At 40.8% G+C, this 18519-nt stretch overlaps 1 protein-coding gene across 1 annotated transcript; it reads right to left on the bottom strand.

Moving 5' to 3' along the window:
• Nucleotides 1-3324: 3324 nt before the first annotated feature.
• Nucleotides 3325-7015, bottom strand: LOC122825875 (uncharacterized protein K02A2.6). The gene is given in 4 exon segments (XM_044107453.1): nucleotides 3325-4160; nucleotides 4261-5433; nucleotides 6368-6392; nucleotides 6959-7015. Coding segments are annotated over 4 exon segments (2091 nt in total).
• Between the last annotated feature and the right edge of the window lie 11504 nt (nucleotides 7016-18519).

Here is an 18519-nt window from a genome sequence, read left to right as displayed (position 1 = left end):
AGTCGATCAATATATTTTCAATGTATGTACCTAGGGAATGCTTGAGTAGATATGTTAAGCATATATTTACGTTCTAGATTTGAAAAACTATATTTTTGCTTCTTAAGTTAGTTAAATTTTGTTAAAAATATGAAAAGAAAAACGAGTCACTCCTGTGACGTCTTCTTAGGTAAACATTTGAACTGGTAAAAGTGATACAGAAAAGGAAGACTTTCTTGATGAAGCATCACTGCTAAACTGAACCAGCTTCTTACTCGTACATTATAGCTGTGATTCATCAACAATGCACCATGCTGATCAGCAGCTGCATTTCTTTTGATTAATCAATGGTTTATTTTATGTTGTTTATGTAGTCAGTTGATTTGCCCAAATATTGGACAGTATTCAAAATGCTGCAGTATTAAGGGACTATTTTTTGTCTTTTCCTAAGGTTGACAAAGAACCAAATGTGACTCAGGGTGCCGATGTTGAGTATGCTAGTTCATCTGACCAAGCTCCACCTAAGTCCAAGTCCTCCAAGAAAAAGGTATTTATGTCTGAACTTCTTTTCATTGGGCTTCTAGTCCTACTTGTGATGTCTGAGATTTGTCAGTAAAGTTACATTGGAGGAAATGTAATATTTTCGTCAAATGCTCTATAAACAGTAAACGTTAAAGGTTTTCTCGATGAAGGATCCCTGCCTATCTGATGCAGAACAAGCTTTGTAGTAGATCCTTACTGCTGTGATTCAACATTCCTTTTGTCTAGTCCGGCGGCTTTCAAAGTGTGAGGCGCGCCTCCCCTGGGGGGCGCCAGAGCACTTTAGGGGAGGCGTGGTGCGAGGGAAAAAAGAAACCGGAAAGCTATCTGCTTGCTGTCTACTGATGTGAGAGAAACGTCTTTTACGCACACGATCAACTCTGTGGATTTAGGAAAACGTTGGTACTGTGGGGTGCGCGTGTGGAGCGGGAATCAGTGGAAATGTTTCCCCCCTTAGAGGATGTTTTGGCCAGTTTTGTCAGTAACGTTACTGACGTCAGACCACTTTTTTCAGTAATGAGTAATCTAACGCGTTGCTATTTCAAATCCAGTAGTCAGACTACAGTTACTTATCAAAATCATTTTTGCGTTACTGCGTTACAAAAGAAGATATTAATCTTCTTTTGTTTTTTAATCGTATTTCCTCTACTCGTCTTGTCGAGTGACCGACGTCTCTGTGCAGCAGAAATGTAAACAATGGAGGGAGATGCGCATTTTGTTGGTGGAAAAACTGGAACTATTTTGAGTTTCTGTCGCCAAGTCCGATTATTATAAGCGGCTTTGGGCTTCATTTTTTTAAAGTCGCTTGAAAATTTAACGAGTTGCTGGTTGCGCCTTTTTGGGCTCGTTTTTGAACGTGAAGTTACTCATTTGGGGTTGGAAATAAGCAGAGACTCATAATAAATCCCAGAATTTGTCCGTCATTAAGGTAGTTTTAGTCAGTCTCTCCTGTCCATCATTTCCTGGATGATCCGTCCCGCTGAGTCTTTGTTAATGTCAAGTTAATATATTACCTCTGAATGACGTCGTGCTTCACGTTGCGCTCCAGAAAACTGCAAACATCGAGACCAATACGAACAGCGCAATAAACGTGAAAACAGCCACAAATAAACGTGTCCGTAGTTGGCAATAGTTATAATGGCAAGTTAGCACCGTTATAATTATTAATATTAAGATAAGTGTCACAAATCTGTGCAGCCATCTGAGCTGTGGAGCTGCAGGAGGAGCTCTGTGCGCTGCGCTGACACCAAACGCAGGGCCGTAACGCAGAATCTGGAGGCTGGACGGGGGGGGCTTTAAAATCCTTCTTAGAGTTTTCCAGACAACAGTGAACCACACAAATTACTCACGTTTTTTGTACAATCTCCTCTTCAGTTTAACCTTATCAGTGGAGACACATTGTTGATGTTGCCATTATAAAATAACTTACAATTAAGTATTAGCAAAGCTCAATGTGATTTTCACAGGAGGCAGAGCGTTGTTGTTAGCAGCTGCTGAAAGTAACTAAAAAGTTACTTTTAATGTAACTTAGTTACTTTCCAAATCAAGTAGTCAGTAATCTAAGTTACTTTTTCAAGGAGTAATCAGTTGTCCGATTATAGTTACTTTTTCAAAGTAACTATGCCATCACTGGTTTTGGCCAGAACGGGGCTGAAGGTGGAGTTTTTACAACTGAACTGTGACATGGAGCTCATGTCACAGTTCAGGGGTTGTAGGGGGGGGCGCAGCAGACATTGTGCTCCTTGGAGGGGGACTCACCCTTTCATACTTTGAAAACCCCTGGTCTAGTCCATGTTTTTCATGTTATTTTAGTGGTCGGTCTATTTGTCCAAATGTTGGCTGGCCTTTTGCTTATGATTTTTAGGTTTATTTGATAATAAATTACATTTTAAAATCTTTACATATTTTTAGGTCCCTCATTTCAGACATGAACGTCAGCTCCAATTTATAATAACATCAGGACTGACTTCTTGTGAAGTTTGTCCTAGTTCTTGGATAGATTATACTTGACATTAACCTCAAGATTGCAGTGTTCTGTTTTTTTAGTCTACTTTCACATATGTGATATTCTGGGTTGGAAGAATGAAGCAGAGGGAATATGAAGACGAAGTCTTTCAATGGTGGAACACAGGAACCAGACACCCACTTCAGTACAGCTTTCTTGCTAACTCAGTGCTAATAAGTTGGCCTACTAAGAACTATACCTAGAACAGGTATATCTGTATTTCTACAACTAGGGGCAACAAACCACTCTATTACATTCCTCCCCTTTTAGATTTCTACTGCAACTAATAAGTAGGACAAAATGTATAATAACAGCAAACGAAATTCCATACTGCCTTCACTAAGAATTTAACAATTAAGACTGTACTTAATGGCTTATCACCTCAAAAATCAACTAGCAGTAACTAAATAATGCTTTATACATTTTCAAAGATTCAGTCTCTTTGGAGGAACTCTGTGCCTCACAGGGTATCTGCGCTCTGCTGATGGGCTTTGGGTTGTTTTAGGGGTTGATACCGAGGGTTCTTCTGTTGTCTGCCCAGGTGATTCAGCAGGTAACGTTGGTGCTGTTACTGTTCCTCTCGGACTTCCTGGCACAAAACAGTCTCTGATCTCTTCGGGTTCCTCAACGAGCACTGGGGAAGACATAACCGGAGAGTTCTCCACAGCTTGTTTCCATGGTAACATGTGGTCAACATGTATGGTGCGTGTTCTCTGTCCATCTTGTATCCGATAAGTGACGCTTCCCAACTTCTTCAGAACTGTTCCACAAGTCCACTTCACAAATCCTCCTCTGAAGTTTCAGACACAAACAGTCTCTCCTTCCGAAAAAACATGTAAAAATGGAGATCTGCGATCATGAGGTCGCTTTTGCTTGGACTGCTTCTGTTTAATGTGTTGAGCAAGGTCAGGTTTGAGAAGACTGAAACGGGTTCGGATCTGACGTTTCAGGAATAACTCCGCTGGTGTGCAACCTGTCACGGTGTGCGGTGTACTGCGATACATGATCAGGAAGTCTGCCAAGCGATGACTGAGTGGCAATGTGGCCTTCCCATCTGTCTCCAGTACATTTTTCATCAAAGATCGTTTCAGGATTTGTACTGACCTCTCTGCTGCTCCATTTGATGCAGGGTGATGTGCAGGAACAGCTGTGTGACGGATCCCATTTAACCCCAAAAACTGGTGGAATTCTTGTGACACCAGCTGAGGTCCACTGTCTGAAACAAGTTCTTCTGGAAGTCCATATGAAGAGAATAACCTTCTCAAGTTTCCAATGGTATTGTGTGATGTGATAGATGTCATCGGGAAAACTTCCAACCATTTTGAATGACTGTCAATGACCACTAAGAAATACTGTTTGTCCCTTTCAGCAAAATCAATGTGAATCCATTGCCATGCTCTTTCACGTCACTTCCACAGGTGGAGTGTTGCGACCGCTGGCAACTTCTGCACAGCTTGACAAATTTGACAGCTTTGGACCAGTTCTTGTATGTCACCATCACACCCTGGCCACCACAGGTAACTGCGGGTGAGAGCTTTCATACGACATATGCCTGGATGTTCATGATGCAGGTCTTTCAGCACTTTCTGTTGGTAACTTGGTGGAATAACAACACGTTGTCCCCAAAGAATACATCCTTATTCTGCTGACAGTTCATGTCTGAGAATGAAATATGATTTAAGTGTTTCATCCTGTACATAATTTGGCCACCCATTCATGGTGTAGCTCCACTCTGCTAAGAAGCGGATCTTTCATAGTCGCTTTCTCAATGTCTTTTGCTAATACTGGTAGTTCTTCCACATGAGAGAAGTAGAAGATGCTTCCTTTTTCTGCAGTGTTGTCTGGTGAGTTCCGCGGTAAACGTGACAACGTATCCGCATTGGCATGGTCAGCTGATCTTCTGTATTCAATGTCATAGTTATATGCCATTAGAATAAGAGCCCAGCATTGCATCCTCAAAGCAGCAAGTGTTGGCACCGCTGACTTTGGTCCCAGTATAGCCAACAATGGTTTGTGATCTGTTACGAGCGTGAATTTCCTTCCGTAAAGATATTTGTGGAAATTCTTGACTCCAAAAATGATGGCAAGAGCCTCTTTCTCTATTTGGGCATACTTCCGCTCAGCATCGGTTAACGTTCTTGATGCAAATGCCACTGGCCTTTCCTCTCCGTTTTCCAAGATATGAGAAATGACTGCACCAACCCCATAAGGTGATGCATCACAGGCTAATTTCAATGGCAGGTGTGTGCTGTAATGCACTAACACTGTGTTCTGCAGCAGTAGTCTTTTTGCATCTTCAAATGCTTGTGTACAAGCTGTTGTCCAAATCCATGTTTCATCTTTTCTCAACAGGTTGTGGAGAGGCTGAAGGATGGTAGATGGATTGTTTAGAAATCGACTGTAGTAATTTAGAAGACCCAAACAAGACTTCAGTTCAGTAATATTGGTTGGTTCTGGTGCGTTTGTTATGGCTGCAACCTTTTCCTCCATGGGGTGCAGTCCATCTTTGTCAATCCTGTGTCCCAAATATTCCACATTGCTCTGAAGGAAACAACACTTTGCAAGCTTAACTCTCACACCATGCTTTTCCAGGCGTGTGAGAACTTCTTCCAACCTCTGTAGATGTTCCTTCTCCGATGAAGCAGTGATCAGAATATCATCCAGTAAGCATGTCACATGATCCATCCCTTGGAAAATCTGATCCATCACAGACTGAAAAAGAGCAGGAGCACTGGATACGCCATAGCTGAGGCGACTGTACTTGTACAGACCTTTGTGGGTGTTGATAACCAGATACTTCTCTGACTCTTCATCTAACTCCAGCTGCTGGTAGGCATGAGAAAGGTCAAGTTTACTGAATGATGTTCCTCCTGCCAAAATAGCAAAAAGGTCTTCAGCATTAGGCAGTGAGGGATTATATCAGTGACGCACTCAAAGCAGGTATCATCCGCCCTTCTTCCTCCCCAGCTGGTGCAGGTTTCTTTTTTGTGGGCAAGAAAGATGGCTCCTTAAGACCCTGTATAGACTACAGAGGATTGAATGACATCACTGTCAAAAATCGTTATCCGCTTCCCCTAATGAACACTGCCTTCGACCTGATACAGGGATCCACAGTTTTTACTAAGCTTGATCTTAGAAATGCCTACCACCTAGTCCGTATCAAGGAGGGGGATGAGTGGAAGACGGCCTTTAACACACCTACAGGTCATTATGAATATCTTGTTATGCCCTTTGGCCTGTCCAACGCTCCAGCAGTGTTCCAGGCACTTGTCAATGATGTCCTCAGGGACATGGTCGGTCGTTTTGTTTTTGTTTATCTGGATGACATTTTGATTTTTTCCAAGGATCTCACAACCCATCAAGCTCATGTTCGTTCTGTCATTCTCCGCTTGCTGCAGAATAACCTGTTCATCAAGGCAGAGAAGTGTGAGTTTCACAAACCATCTACTTCATTCTTGGGCTTCATTATTTCTCCTAACAGAATTTCCATGGATCCCAGCAAGACAGACGCCATCATGAATTGGCCCCACCCACAAAACCGCAGACAACTCCAAAGATTTCTGGGGTTTGCAAACTTTTATCGTCGGTTCATCCGTAATTTCAGTTCTGTGGCCTCACCACTTCACGCTCTTACCTCATCCAAGTCCAAGTTCATTTGGAGTAAGTCTGCTGCTCTGTCCTTCGACTGCCTTAAGGCGACTTTTACCTCGGCTCCTGTCCTCCGTTCACCAGACCCTTCCCGCCAATTCATTGTTGAAGTGGATGCTTCTGACTCAGGGGTGGGAGCCGTACTCAGCCAGAGGTGCACTGATGGCAAAACTCACCCATGTGCTTTTTTTTCCAGAAAACTGTCTTCTTCCGAGACCAACTATGATGTGACCGTGAACTGCTGGCAGTCAAACTAGCTCTTGAGGAGTGGAGGCACTGCTAAGGAACCCTTTGTGGTTTGGACTGATCATAAAAATCTGCAGTACCTCAAGTCAGCAAGGAGACTCAACCCCAGGCAAGCCAGGTGGGCCTTGTTCTTCAGTCGTTTCAATTTCTCATTGTCTTACAGACCAGGGAGTAAGAACGCTAAGCCAGATGCACTCTCCAGGCTTCATGAGAGTATGAAGGAGGGGCAAGAGGCTAAGCAGGAGGATTATGTGCTCCCCACATCCGTGCGGTTAGCAGTTTCCAAGTTAGAGCTGGAGCAGAGAATAAAAGAAGCTCATCAACAAAGCCCCGTCCCTGAGAACTGTCCTAAAGACCGACTGTTTGTCCCTGAGCACCTTATTCCTGAGGTACTGTCATTTTGCCATGAGTCTAGACTGTTCTGTCATCCGGGTGTCACTAAGACCCTATCAGTGATCAGAAGTTGTTTCTGGTGGGGAACCATGCTATGAGATGTTACTGAGTTCATCAAGGCTTGCAGAGTTTGCTGTCAGGCTAAACCATCCTGTCGGCCACCCTCTGGACTTCTACGACCCCTCCCTGTTCCTCACCGCCCATGGTCCCATATATCCATGGATTTTGTGACTGGTTTGCCCGCTTCCAATAATCATTCTGTCCTTCTCACAGTCGTAGATAGTTTCTCCAAGATGTCCCATCTGATACCGCCATAAACTGCCTTCATCCAAGGAGCTGGGAGGGATTCTGGCCCGGGAGGTTTTCCGCCTACATGGTCTGCCTACTGACATTGTTTCTGACAGGGGTCCCCAGTTTGTCTCTAGATTCTGGAAGGAATTCTGTGGTCTCCTGGGTATCTCGGTGAGCCTCTCATCTGGGTTCCACCCCCAAACTGACGGACAAACGGAGAGGATCAATCAAGAAGTGGAGACCAAGCTTCGTATGCTCTGTGAACATGATCCCTCTTCTTGGTCACAAAACCTACCATGGGTAGAATATGCACTCAACTCTCTCCCTTCTAACTCCACAGGTCTGTCTCCCTTTTACACTGTCTACGGCTATCAGCCTCCAGTGTTGTCCCTTCAAGAAAGGCCCATTAGAGTTCCTTCTGCGCATGCCTCTGCCTTAAAGTGCCAGCAGGTATGGCGTCTGGCCCGCAGGGCGCTTCTGAAGACCTCTGCTTTATGTTCCAGATTTGCCAATCGTCGCAGAGTTCCAGCACCCACCTACCTCAAGGGACAAAAAGTCTGGCTATCCACCAAGGACCTTCCTTTGCGGATTGAAAACCGCAAGCTTGCTCCTCGTTTTATAGGACCCTTCCCAATTTACAAAGTGATCAACCCTGTGGCTGTTCGGCTTCGCCTTCCCCGGACTCTCAGGGTTTGTCCCACCTTTCATGTGTCCCGTGTCAAACCTGTTTTCACTTCTCAGTTGGTACCCTTCTCCGGACCCCCTCCTCCCGCCCGGATAATCGAGGGTGGTCCTGCTTACACAGTGCGCCGTCTCCTTCGGTCCAGACGTTGGGGTCGGTCCATACATTACCTGGTGGACTGGGAGGGATACGGGCCTGAGGAGCGCTCCTGGGTGCCAGCCCGACATGTTTTGGACAAATCCCTGATTAGGGAGTTTCATCGGTCCAATCCTGACCAGCCAGGTGGTCCTTCTGGAGCCGGACCTTGAGGAGGGGGTACTGTCATGATTCATGTTCTGTCTGTCCATGCTGAGCCTAATCATTCATTCTGTTCACCTGCCAGGACTGATTGCTTTCCTGTTCCACCTGGTCCCCGCCCTACTTAAACACCACTCAGTCTCTGCTTCCTTGCCAGATTATCGACAGCCACGAGCCAGTAGAAATCCAGCGTTTTTCCTCCAAGCCTTCTGTGTTTCTTGACCCCTTTCTGTCCACGGATTGACCCCCCTTGCCAAGCCCTTCTCGGACCTCTTCTATTCTGGATTTCTGGACCCTGACCCAAGCTTTGCCTCACGACCACCGAGTATCGCCTGCCCCTCAAGCTAAGTTTGCTATCTCTGCCTACCCGTGTATGACCTTTGCCTGATCTTCGTCTTCATCCCCGTGTGCTGCCAACTGGATCTCCTTGTGGAGAGTATCATTGGATCCTCAGCAACCTATTCTACCTTTTGTTTTCTGCTCCACCCGTTCACTGCATGACAGGTCAGTTAAGTTGAACATTTCTAAGTTACCCCTCCTTTATCAGTTCATCACCAGTATTCTCCCCTCTCCTCTCAGTGCTGTGTTTGATGACCATTCCCTGAGCAGCGACCAGTGTCTGAATATTTTATTAAACTTGTTTTTTCTTCCTAACTCCTGTGTGTGGTTGAATTTCCGGGTCCCCACCGAGTGTCCTTACAGTTTACCCTCCTTGTGAAAACAACAGAGGGTTTCAATTACTGTCTTCTGTATATCTGTCCGGTCAGTTGTATTGCCCCTACTGACCCAGAGTGTGAGACCATTCTGAACATCATGAAACCTTTGCTGGTGTTTGGAATTAATCTGATGATTTGAGAACAACATTATGGTTTTTCCGTATTTAACTTTTCACAACATTCAGATTTTCTGAGCAACTGGATTTTCAGATTTTATTAATCTGTATGCTGTAATCTTCAAAATTAACTGTTTTCCTTTGTTTAAAAAAAACCAAAAACATTGTCTTTCTTTTTTATTTTTATTCAGCTCTTTGGATGAGGATCACTTGCTCATCCCTAAGTTAAGGACCAAAAGTATTCAGGTAAGTTACACTAATTTCTAGTAATTGTCTTTTTTAAGTTCACATAGTGATGAAGTCTGATGAACTCATCATAGAATATGGGCAGCATCTTTACAACAGACTTGGATTTGATGCTTCAAGACATGAGTATATTGGCCAAAAGATGAGAGAACTGGGAAGATTGTTGATTAATTCAAAGAAAACAACCCCCATGAAGACAATTGAAGAGCATGTAAAGCCTGCAAATTTCATGCTGGTTGCAGAATCTGTGAAAGACCTTGCTGGTTTTGTTGTTGAAACAAGCACCTAGAAATGCCCAAGTCTTGCTTTGAAGATTGGATATATAGCTTGAAAAAGATATCAGAACTTGTTGAAAGTCATGCAAATGTACAGGGGAATTCCAGAGCAGCCAAAGATGCTCGTGCATTCCAAAATGTCTATGACTCAAGATGAAATGAGTTTGTCTCATCTGCATCGCTGAGGACACTGCAGGAATCAAAATGGAATGCTCCACAGTTGTTTCCCTTCAGTAAAGATGTGCAGACTCTTCATTCGTATCTCAGTGAACAACAACGTTTATGCAATGAACTGTCTACAGAAACATCTCCACAGACCTGGGCAAATCTGTGTAAAATCACCCTTACTCAAGTTATTCTGTTCAATAGGCGGCGATCTGGAGAAGTATCAAAAATTCCCCTTTCGATCTCCCCTCTCCATCTCAGTAGTGATCAGGATGATCTAAAAGAGGCTTTATCTGACCTTGAAAAACAACTGTGTGAATATTTCAGAAGAATAGAATGATTTCTATTCTTCTGAAATGTTCACATAGTTTTGTGTTCACACAGGAAAAAGAGGCCGAAAGGTACCAGTCCTATTGACTCCAGAAATGCAGCAGTCGTTGGATATGCTCATTAGCAAACGGCAAGAATGTGGGGTCCCTACAGAAAATGTACACTTATTTGCAAGACCATTAGCCATGAGCTCTTATCATGATTCTAACTGCCTTCGCTACTTTGCCAGCACCTGCGGAGCCAAAAGACCAGATACACTCACTTCAACAAAACTGAGGAAGCAAACGGCAACTCTTTCTCAGATCTTAAACCTCAGTAATACAGAGTTGGATCAGCTAGCTAATTTCCTTGGCCACGATATAAGAGTTCATTGGCAGTTCTATAGGCTCCCTGAAGGTACCCTTCAGCTAGCTAAAGTCAGTAAAGTCCTCATAGCCTTAGAGCAGGGGTCTCAAACTCCAGTCCTCGAGGGCTGCAGTCCTGCAACTTTTAGATGTGCCTCTGCTGCACCACACCTGAATAGAATACTTAGGGCTCTGGAGAACTGATCTACACAAGGTGGAGGTATTTAAGCCATTTCATTCCAGTGTTTTGTACCTGTGGCACATCTAAAAACTGCAGGACTGCGGCCCTCGAGGACTGGATTTTGAGACCCCTGCCCTAGAGCAAGGGCGTCTTGCAGAGTTTAAAGGCAAGAGCCTTGATGACATAGCCATTGACCCTGAAGGTAATGATTATTGTTTTATGTTTCTCTGTAAATTTTTTTTATATATCGTTTTTACTTTTGGTATTGCCACATGTGATAAACTGCTAATCCTCTTGTGGTGCTATTTTTCTTTTTAAAATAATAACTTTATTCACCTCTGTTATACCCATTACAGAAAGTGTGAAGTTGGACAGTGAGGAAGATGCAGAGTTTGAGGCTGATGCCAAGGGTAAGCATTGGATCTTAATTAGGAATGCACAATATGTAGAGTAGAAACAATAGAAATTTGCCCTACAATAGAGATCTACTGGCTAACCGCAGTAAGTCTTGTTGATGACGTACCCATCCAGCAGGAAAATGGAGCAAGTGGGAAGCAACGTGGCTAAGAGCACAAAAAGGTGAAGCTTGTTAAAAAGGCAGGTGCAAAAGGTTGATTATCTGGACCTGGTTTGGATTCAGCCACTGGCAGTGCTCAGGAGGAGAGCGCAGATGTTACGATCAGACAGCAGAAAAATGGGGGATAAATCACACAGGGGATCAGGATGAAAGTATTCCGTTTCTTACCTCTTAGCACAGCACCGTGCACAGAGTAAAATTCTTGTTGGATTTAAATGACCCCATCTTTTAAGACATAGGGAGGGCTAAACAGAAAAACCCAGAGCAGAAAAATGTAATCTGCAAAGTGCGTGAGAAGAAATGCAAGTGATTTGTTTTGCCACCTTAAAATGAAACGTGCTTGAATACCAGCAATGCAGCTGACTACAAGTTCCAGTGAGGATTTGACGCAGACATCCATTACATTAAAGTTATTCTGTTTCTGTATAGATATATTTTTCATTTATTTATTTAACATTGATTTAACCAGGTAGTCAACATTGAGATTATGCTGCTGTTTATCATTGCTGGGTCTCCATTAAAATTAGCTGGCTTTTTTTTTAAGGAAGATCTGGCCATGACAGGCAGCAAAATAAAACAGTTATAAACATTACATACAAATATCTACAAAAATGAGTGTTAGACAGATATATATATTCCATTCAATTAATGTTTTTTTTCATTTCTATTGTAAGTAAATAAATAAATACATCAGACACTTTTTTAACTTTCCACTGCAGATGATCAAGTTGCATCCACTGGGGGACAGATGCCAGATATGGACAAGAGAAATGCTCAAACAACTGACCCTAGAACACCTTCGTAAGCTTTTACAAGCAAGTCGTCCAAAAAGGGTAAAGGTAAGTATCCCACCATCTGTCTCTCCCTTCCCAGTAGAATGCCATACAAAAGACATAAAACATTATTTTTTTATTAAATACATAAAACATTATTTTATCACTTTTTAGTTCATTCTTTGTACATTTTTTTCTAATGTACATCAAGATCACAAAGACCTATTTTCTTGCAATGTTTTTTCAAATTAACATCGATTTAATCAGGTTCTACAAATAAACGTGTTTGAAGAACAGATGAAAGATCTGTAGATCTTTTATTTCAACATAGTATTTTTTTTAGAGATTGTGTTCATTTTGTGCAAACAGTTGTTTATCATTCATTTAGTTTATCTAGCTGTATTTCTTACTGTAGGCTCAAGCAGATATGATAAATGTGTAGTTTTTGTATAAATTAATAGGTAAACTGTAAGAAGGTGGTAGGTTGGCCACAGACGACAAACTGTATCAATTGATGGGTCTATTTGAAGCTTTGCCTCTTACTCTCGAGCACATGCAAGGAACACGCACACACACACACACACGCACACACACACATTATTAAAAAACAAAAAACAAAGATAATATGATAATAGTTTTTCTCAAGAATTTGGTGGTTTTGTGTGACTTTTTGTTTGCAATCCACAGCCACGAGTGATAAAATGTTTTTGTTCTTGTGCAGTGCAGCTACCCATATGGCACCAGTTGAATATTAATAATATAAATCTTGAAGACTTTTGTTTGAAAGAGTCATGTTTAACCTCACAAATTCAGGGAAGAAATGCTAACAATACAATGAAATTATAGGAAACAACTGCGTAGCCAAGTAACAAAAGTAGCGCCAATACCAAGATAGAACCAAGCGCAGATGAAACCAAATGTAACAATGTAAATATAAAAAAAAAATAAATCATTGGAACGTTCAAAATAATGTACACTTTAATATTACCTCTGAGCATGTTATGTTTAAAAACATTAAGAGAACAAATACTTGTACATTTACAGTGTAGCAAAATATGTTGCAGCCCAGTTTAAGAAATCTGATGCTGAGCTACTTTCCTTGGAAACGTGACAGTTAAGGAAGGCTTTTGGGAACCAGTTAGACAAAACAGAAATGTGGCACTCTGTGTTTACACTCCTTTTAACGACCAAAGGGAAAATGATCAAACACAACCATTATCCTTGATTTTTCGTCAAGTTAAGCTAATGAGCAATCTTATTTAATTACAGTCTACAAATAAACATCTAAAGGTTTGATTAAAGGCAACAATCGCAGTCATATGAAGAGGCTACTCTGTAGTGCTACTTTACCTTTGTGGGTACTAACCAGCCAACTTCAAGGCTGGTTAGTTTGAAGTTGGGGTGTTAATGTTTCATCTCTTTTTTCTGTCAGCACTTAGTTATTCAGTTATGTATGTATTCAAAAAAAGTTAATCTGATTGTGATGGTTCAACAAACAAATGTGATCAATCCTGGAAACATTACTGTGCTGATAGAAACATGATATGTTTAGGATGTTGGTTTTCCCCACATAAAGATCCAGAATACCAGGCCTTTGGAGCAGAGATTGTAAAACTTTCACAAACCTCCATCAATTTTTCATTCACAAGAAGCAACTGGAGGTTTATGAGCACAGTGTTTCCCAACCCTGGTCCTCCCAGCACATTGCCCTGCATGCTTTAGGTGTTTTGTTGCTTCAGCCCAGGTGATTTCAATTGACAGGGGTTTGCTGAACTGCAGACTGCTAAAGCAGGCAAACATCGGAAACATGCAGTACAGTGTGGCTTGAGGACCAGGGTTGGGAAACACTGTATTAGCAAATGCTCTGTGTTGTTGTTGCAAATTCCCCACCAACCACTAGATAAATTACAATCAGAGTTTTAGGCTGCACAGAAAAGTGGAGTTGCTAGAAGTCTTGGACTCAACACCTTCCAGCCAACTGCTGCTCATTCCTCCTCTCTGGCTGTCATGTCTCTTTAAGGCCCCTTTTTTAGCACAAAACCTGCTTTACTGATAAAGACAAACACATCACACATTAAAACATAACAAATTAAAAGAAATGCTTTCTTTTGATCTTCTGAAATCACTGTCATCTTTTTTATGGAGCTTTTTAAATTCCGGAAGAAATTTCAGCTAGCTACTAAAAAGAAAAGCTGTCTTTTATTGGTCTTTTAGATTAATACTATCTTTGTATCTCTGATTCCTGAGCTCATGCATGTATCAAGTGATTAGAAGGAATTTTGGCACTGAAAATAAAAGGGCCGTGCAGAGACCTATGGAGGGGCAGGGGCCCAAAGTTGAAAAAAAGGGCACATTGAACAAGATCTTAAAACACCGTACAACAGCATAGGCAACAACCCATATTAATCAAGAATTAATCATTGCCATCATCTGGGGAAATGTAAAGCAAATATAGTCTATATTTTCCCCAACAGGTATAAAGTTGCTGTTTGTGTTGCTGACAGTCCTGGAGGACTGAGTTGATTTGAGACTGTAGCTGTTAAACAGACCAGTGGAGAGAAGATAGCTGGTTATGAAATAAGCTAATTTGCTGCCATTTTACTAATTAAGCCAGTATAATATCTATTTAACCTCTAAAACAACTTGGCTGCAGAATGATTTATAGATCAAAAAAGCTCAAAGGGGTTTAACTCTATATCATTTTTTGATGTGAGCGCCTCTGAAATCTAGAATTGTAAGACCGAGATATCAAGGCAAAGAAAATTCAGCAGCTGCCGTTGGGGGCCCTCCAGACATTCAGGGGCCCCTACAAGTGGTTTATTTGTAAGCATTTAATTAGGAAGTTTACTTTGTAAAAGTTTAAAGAATCATCTTGATAGTTTGATTGTTGTGTTACCATGGCTACAATATGGTGTAATCTTTGTGTTTGAGTTGTGTTTGTTCACAAATACCGACTCAGACTGCCTGTAGTGAACCTGGAATTTAGCAGAATGATTAAGTTAAAGTCAGAAGTTTTCTCTGCAGTCGAAGCATTTCTGTGTTTAGATGCGAGGCGGGTTTTTCCCGCTATTGCAAGGACGATTACGAAAACATAAATAGAAACAGTTTTAATAAAGTCAACATCAGACCTACATTTTTATTCACAAACCAGTGTATGAAAAAAAATATTCTTGCCCATAATTTGATAGTTGGAGGGCACAGATTCGCCCCCTCCTTCTCACCATGGACCCGATGTCTGAACAACATGGCAGCAGAGAAACAGTCATTATTAGACTGAGGGCAGCCAGTCTAATAATTTATTTTTGCTAAATTATTATATTTAGCTAAATATTATTGCTGAGGGGCACAAACAGGCCTTCTGACATACAGATTAAAAATAAATTAAAAAAAACTCAAAAAGGGCACTAGGGGCATCAAGGATAAAAAGGGGAGGGGCTCACGCCCCTTCAACCCCCCCCCCCCCGCACATGCCTGGAAATAATAGTATACTAATAATAGTGGATCAGAAATTCTGTTCAATTAAGTGACTTAGTTGAATAAGGTTTTGAATAAGGTTCAGTTAAGCCACAAAATAGTTTGTCTCAAGCCATTTGGAAAACCAATTGTGGGCAGCCTGTGAGTTAGTGACATCAAAGTATCAGCTGTTAGTCAGCAAATGATCTGAGAAAGGTGAGGAGGCTGCTATGGTCAGACTGCTTGCTATGAGATGCATGGAGGACTGTAGCCATGTATGTAACCCAGGTCTACATGCATGGAGCCATGTAGCATGTTTTTATAACATCCAAATATTTTATTTACACGTATAATAAGCCTTCCACATCCTATATGAAACTAAAGAATTTCACTGGGCAAAAGAAAACATGTTACTTTTTTATACAAGATGTAACATAGTGACAAAATAAAGTCAGAGTACATGTAAAAGGCCAACTCTTCTGAGGAAAAGAAATCATACAAGAGGCACTGTGAATAAATGTTTATAGCTATCTGAAAGCTGGATTTTAAGAGTCTTGTTTCCAAAAATGTTTTATACCTTTTTAAATTACGTTCATGACAATCTATCGACAACACTTTGTAAAAGTAAAAAAATCCACAGCTTCTGCACATAGTGTGCATGCTCTTCCAACTGAGCCACCCAACACCAAAACACAACATTTCATATAAAAAAAACCTTTTCATGTCATTGAGTGAAACCCAGAGCAAAGCCAGACTTTTGGCTCCCAAAAAACCATTCTTTTAATACATGCTTACAAAAAAATAAAACATCTTTAATAAAAAAATAGAGAACACTCAGAAAAAAATTGGAAGAAAAAAGCAAATTAAATACTAAATATTTTTTTTTTAAATATCAAAAGAAAAAAATGTACACAGAATGTAACATATATGTAGCTTGCGCCAAAGCAGGTTATAAAATGAGCATATTATTATTATATTATTTCAAGATCGTCACATAAAATACAATGGTTATGTGCTCCAGTAGCAACTCCTGTGTGCAGCATCTCACTAAAACAGAAAAAACAGGTAATATACTGCAAGTGATTTTGTTCATTATTATAAAAATGGAAAATTGCTAGATATCAGTTCTTATGAACCATTTTTATTGTTGACATTATATTAGTCCAAACAAATATTCCTTTAGTTGTAAAGGCCATTAAAATGAACAAGAAAGTGAAGCCACAGCCAGCAGGGCGGAGCTCGTTTTGTGGCAGTGGTATCAGCGGAGGGGGGGGTGGGGGTTGGGTGGAGGGGGGGTGGGGGTTGGGGGGATGGGGGGATGGGGGGGTAGGCTGCCACAAGCTGCCATGCCTGCTGCTGCTGTTTTGGGGAATGCCTTTGTCGGTTTTCAAAAAAAATGTTAGTTATATGTTAGTAAATAATTATTTTTGAAATGATGGTATCATTGGTTATTAAACTATGTAAGACTTGTAATATTTTGACTAAATTAATGTAATGGAAAGTGGCTTTGCAAATCACTGGTGGCTGTATGTGTGTATGTAAATATGCATTTAATTGATTTGTTCACAATAAACATTCCTATTTAATCTGCCACACTTAACAGTCAAAATATTACTGGTGTTCCATAGTCTAATAGCCAGTGACATACAGCATCACTTCAAAAATTATTATTTACCAAAAAGCAACATAATTAAGTTTTTCAAAAATTGGCATCGTTGGACTTGCCAGCAACTGGACTGCTGATAAGATCTACCAGCAGAATGTCCAGTCTTCAAGGTTGATATACAGAGTGATTTCATTGGTTGATGTTTGAGTTTATTTAATAAGCATTATTAAAATGAATGATAAAAATCGTGTGCCGAATGGAACACAACAACCTTCTTTTACCTGGAGCTACTGCGTAGTGGCTGGTTCAGAGCAACCAGGCAAAATTCACAGAGGGTGTATTTATACAGGTGGAGCAGATAGACAGAGTACAGTGGGCTGCACTCCCTATGTGTGACAAATTACCATTAACCTGCAACAATAATAGCTCAGTTTTTAAGTAGTTAGTTTAGCAAAAATCTGAAATAATATTCAATTAGATAATAAAGCAGCAGATCCACAAAGACAGATGAATGTCTATGCTCCCATTTTTAGTTTATGTATTAATCTTGAGTCACTTCAATAGATGAACTCTCACTTTGTCCAGCCATTTATAGTTTTTGTATCCATACTAGCGACAGGATTTGGCTCCTCTGTCACATACAGAAACACATCTGTACTGTCATGACATGCAACAACACTCGTTTGTTGCAACAAGGATGGTAGGAAATTTATTTTCCAGTTTGTCCATAAAGCTACACTAACCATCAGATCTCCTTCTCAAGTTTAATGGCAGATGCTGTCTAACTATAAAGGTGCATTTCTGCCACAAAGTGGACCACAGTATGGACAGGAAGACAACAAGAAAAAAACAAATTCTAGATTTGTTTTTCAAAACTTTCATGACAAAATCTTTTATTTTTATTTTAACTAATCACAAAATTGTTTTAATAGGGCAGATGACCCTAGGTACCTGCTGAAATAGATTATTTCCAAAACTTTCATCTTTACTTTTATAAGTGGTTTTGAACAGAATACAAGATCTTTAAACATAGCAGATGTCGTGTATCCTCTCATACATAGTGCATCAGGTTCCCTGCATGTTTAAATTTCTCGAAATAAGTTGCTGTTCCTGATTGTGCAACCTTTCAAGCTTAAGTACTTGAAGAGGCCTGAAGGCCATTATATTTTATATTATAAAGAATATAATGTTTTATATAATATAAAACCTTATATTTACACAAATATAATGTTTTACACAAATCTTATATTTGTGTAAAACTAAATACAATATGTAGTTTTACACAGTGAAGTTGTATCAGAACATACATCTTCTACATGATTCAGGTCCAGTAGTGTACATTTTCATTCTTTAATTTATCTTGGAGCTCTATGAAGGACAAACCCTCTTACCCCCAAGGTTGGGAGCCACTGGTTTAGTTAATGTGCATCAGCTGTTTTCTTGTTCACAGCATGCTTAATCACCTGACTGCTTTGGTCTTATTCTCCCTGTAGTACTTTCCCTTGGTATGCAGCAACTACTGATCTGAGTTGAATGTCATCATATAGGAATATAAGGCTTGAGACCAAAATAGATCCAATGGGGCCAAAGGTCAGTCCAAGTTGAATGTTATTAAGTCACAAATTTGACAGTCATGTCTCCAGTACCTGTCCCATT

The sequence above is a fragment of the Gambusia affinis genome, linkage group LG22 (genome assembly GCF_019740435.1).
Source record: "Gambusia affinis linkage group LG22, SWU_Gaff_1.0, whole genome shotgun sequence".
In the NCBI taxonomy this organism is placed as follows: Eukaryota; Metazoa; Chordata; class Actinopteri; order Cyprinodontiformes; family Poeciliidae; genus Gambusia; species Gambusia affinis.
Note: the sequence above shows the minus strand (reverse complement) of the source record. Positions and strands in the feature narration are given on the sequence as shown.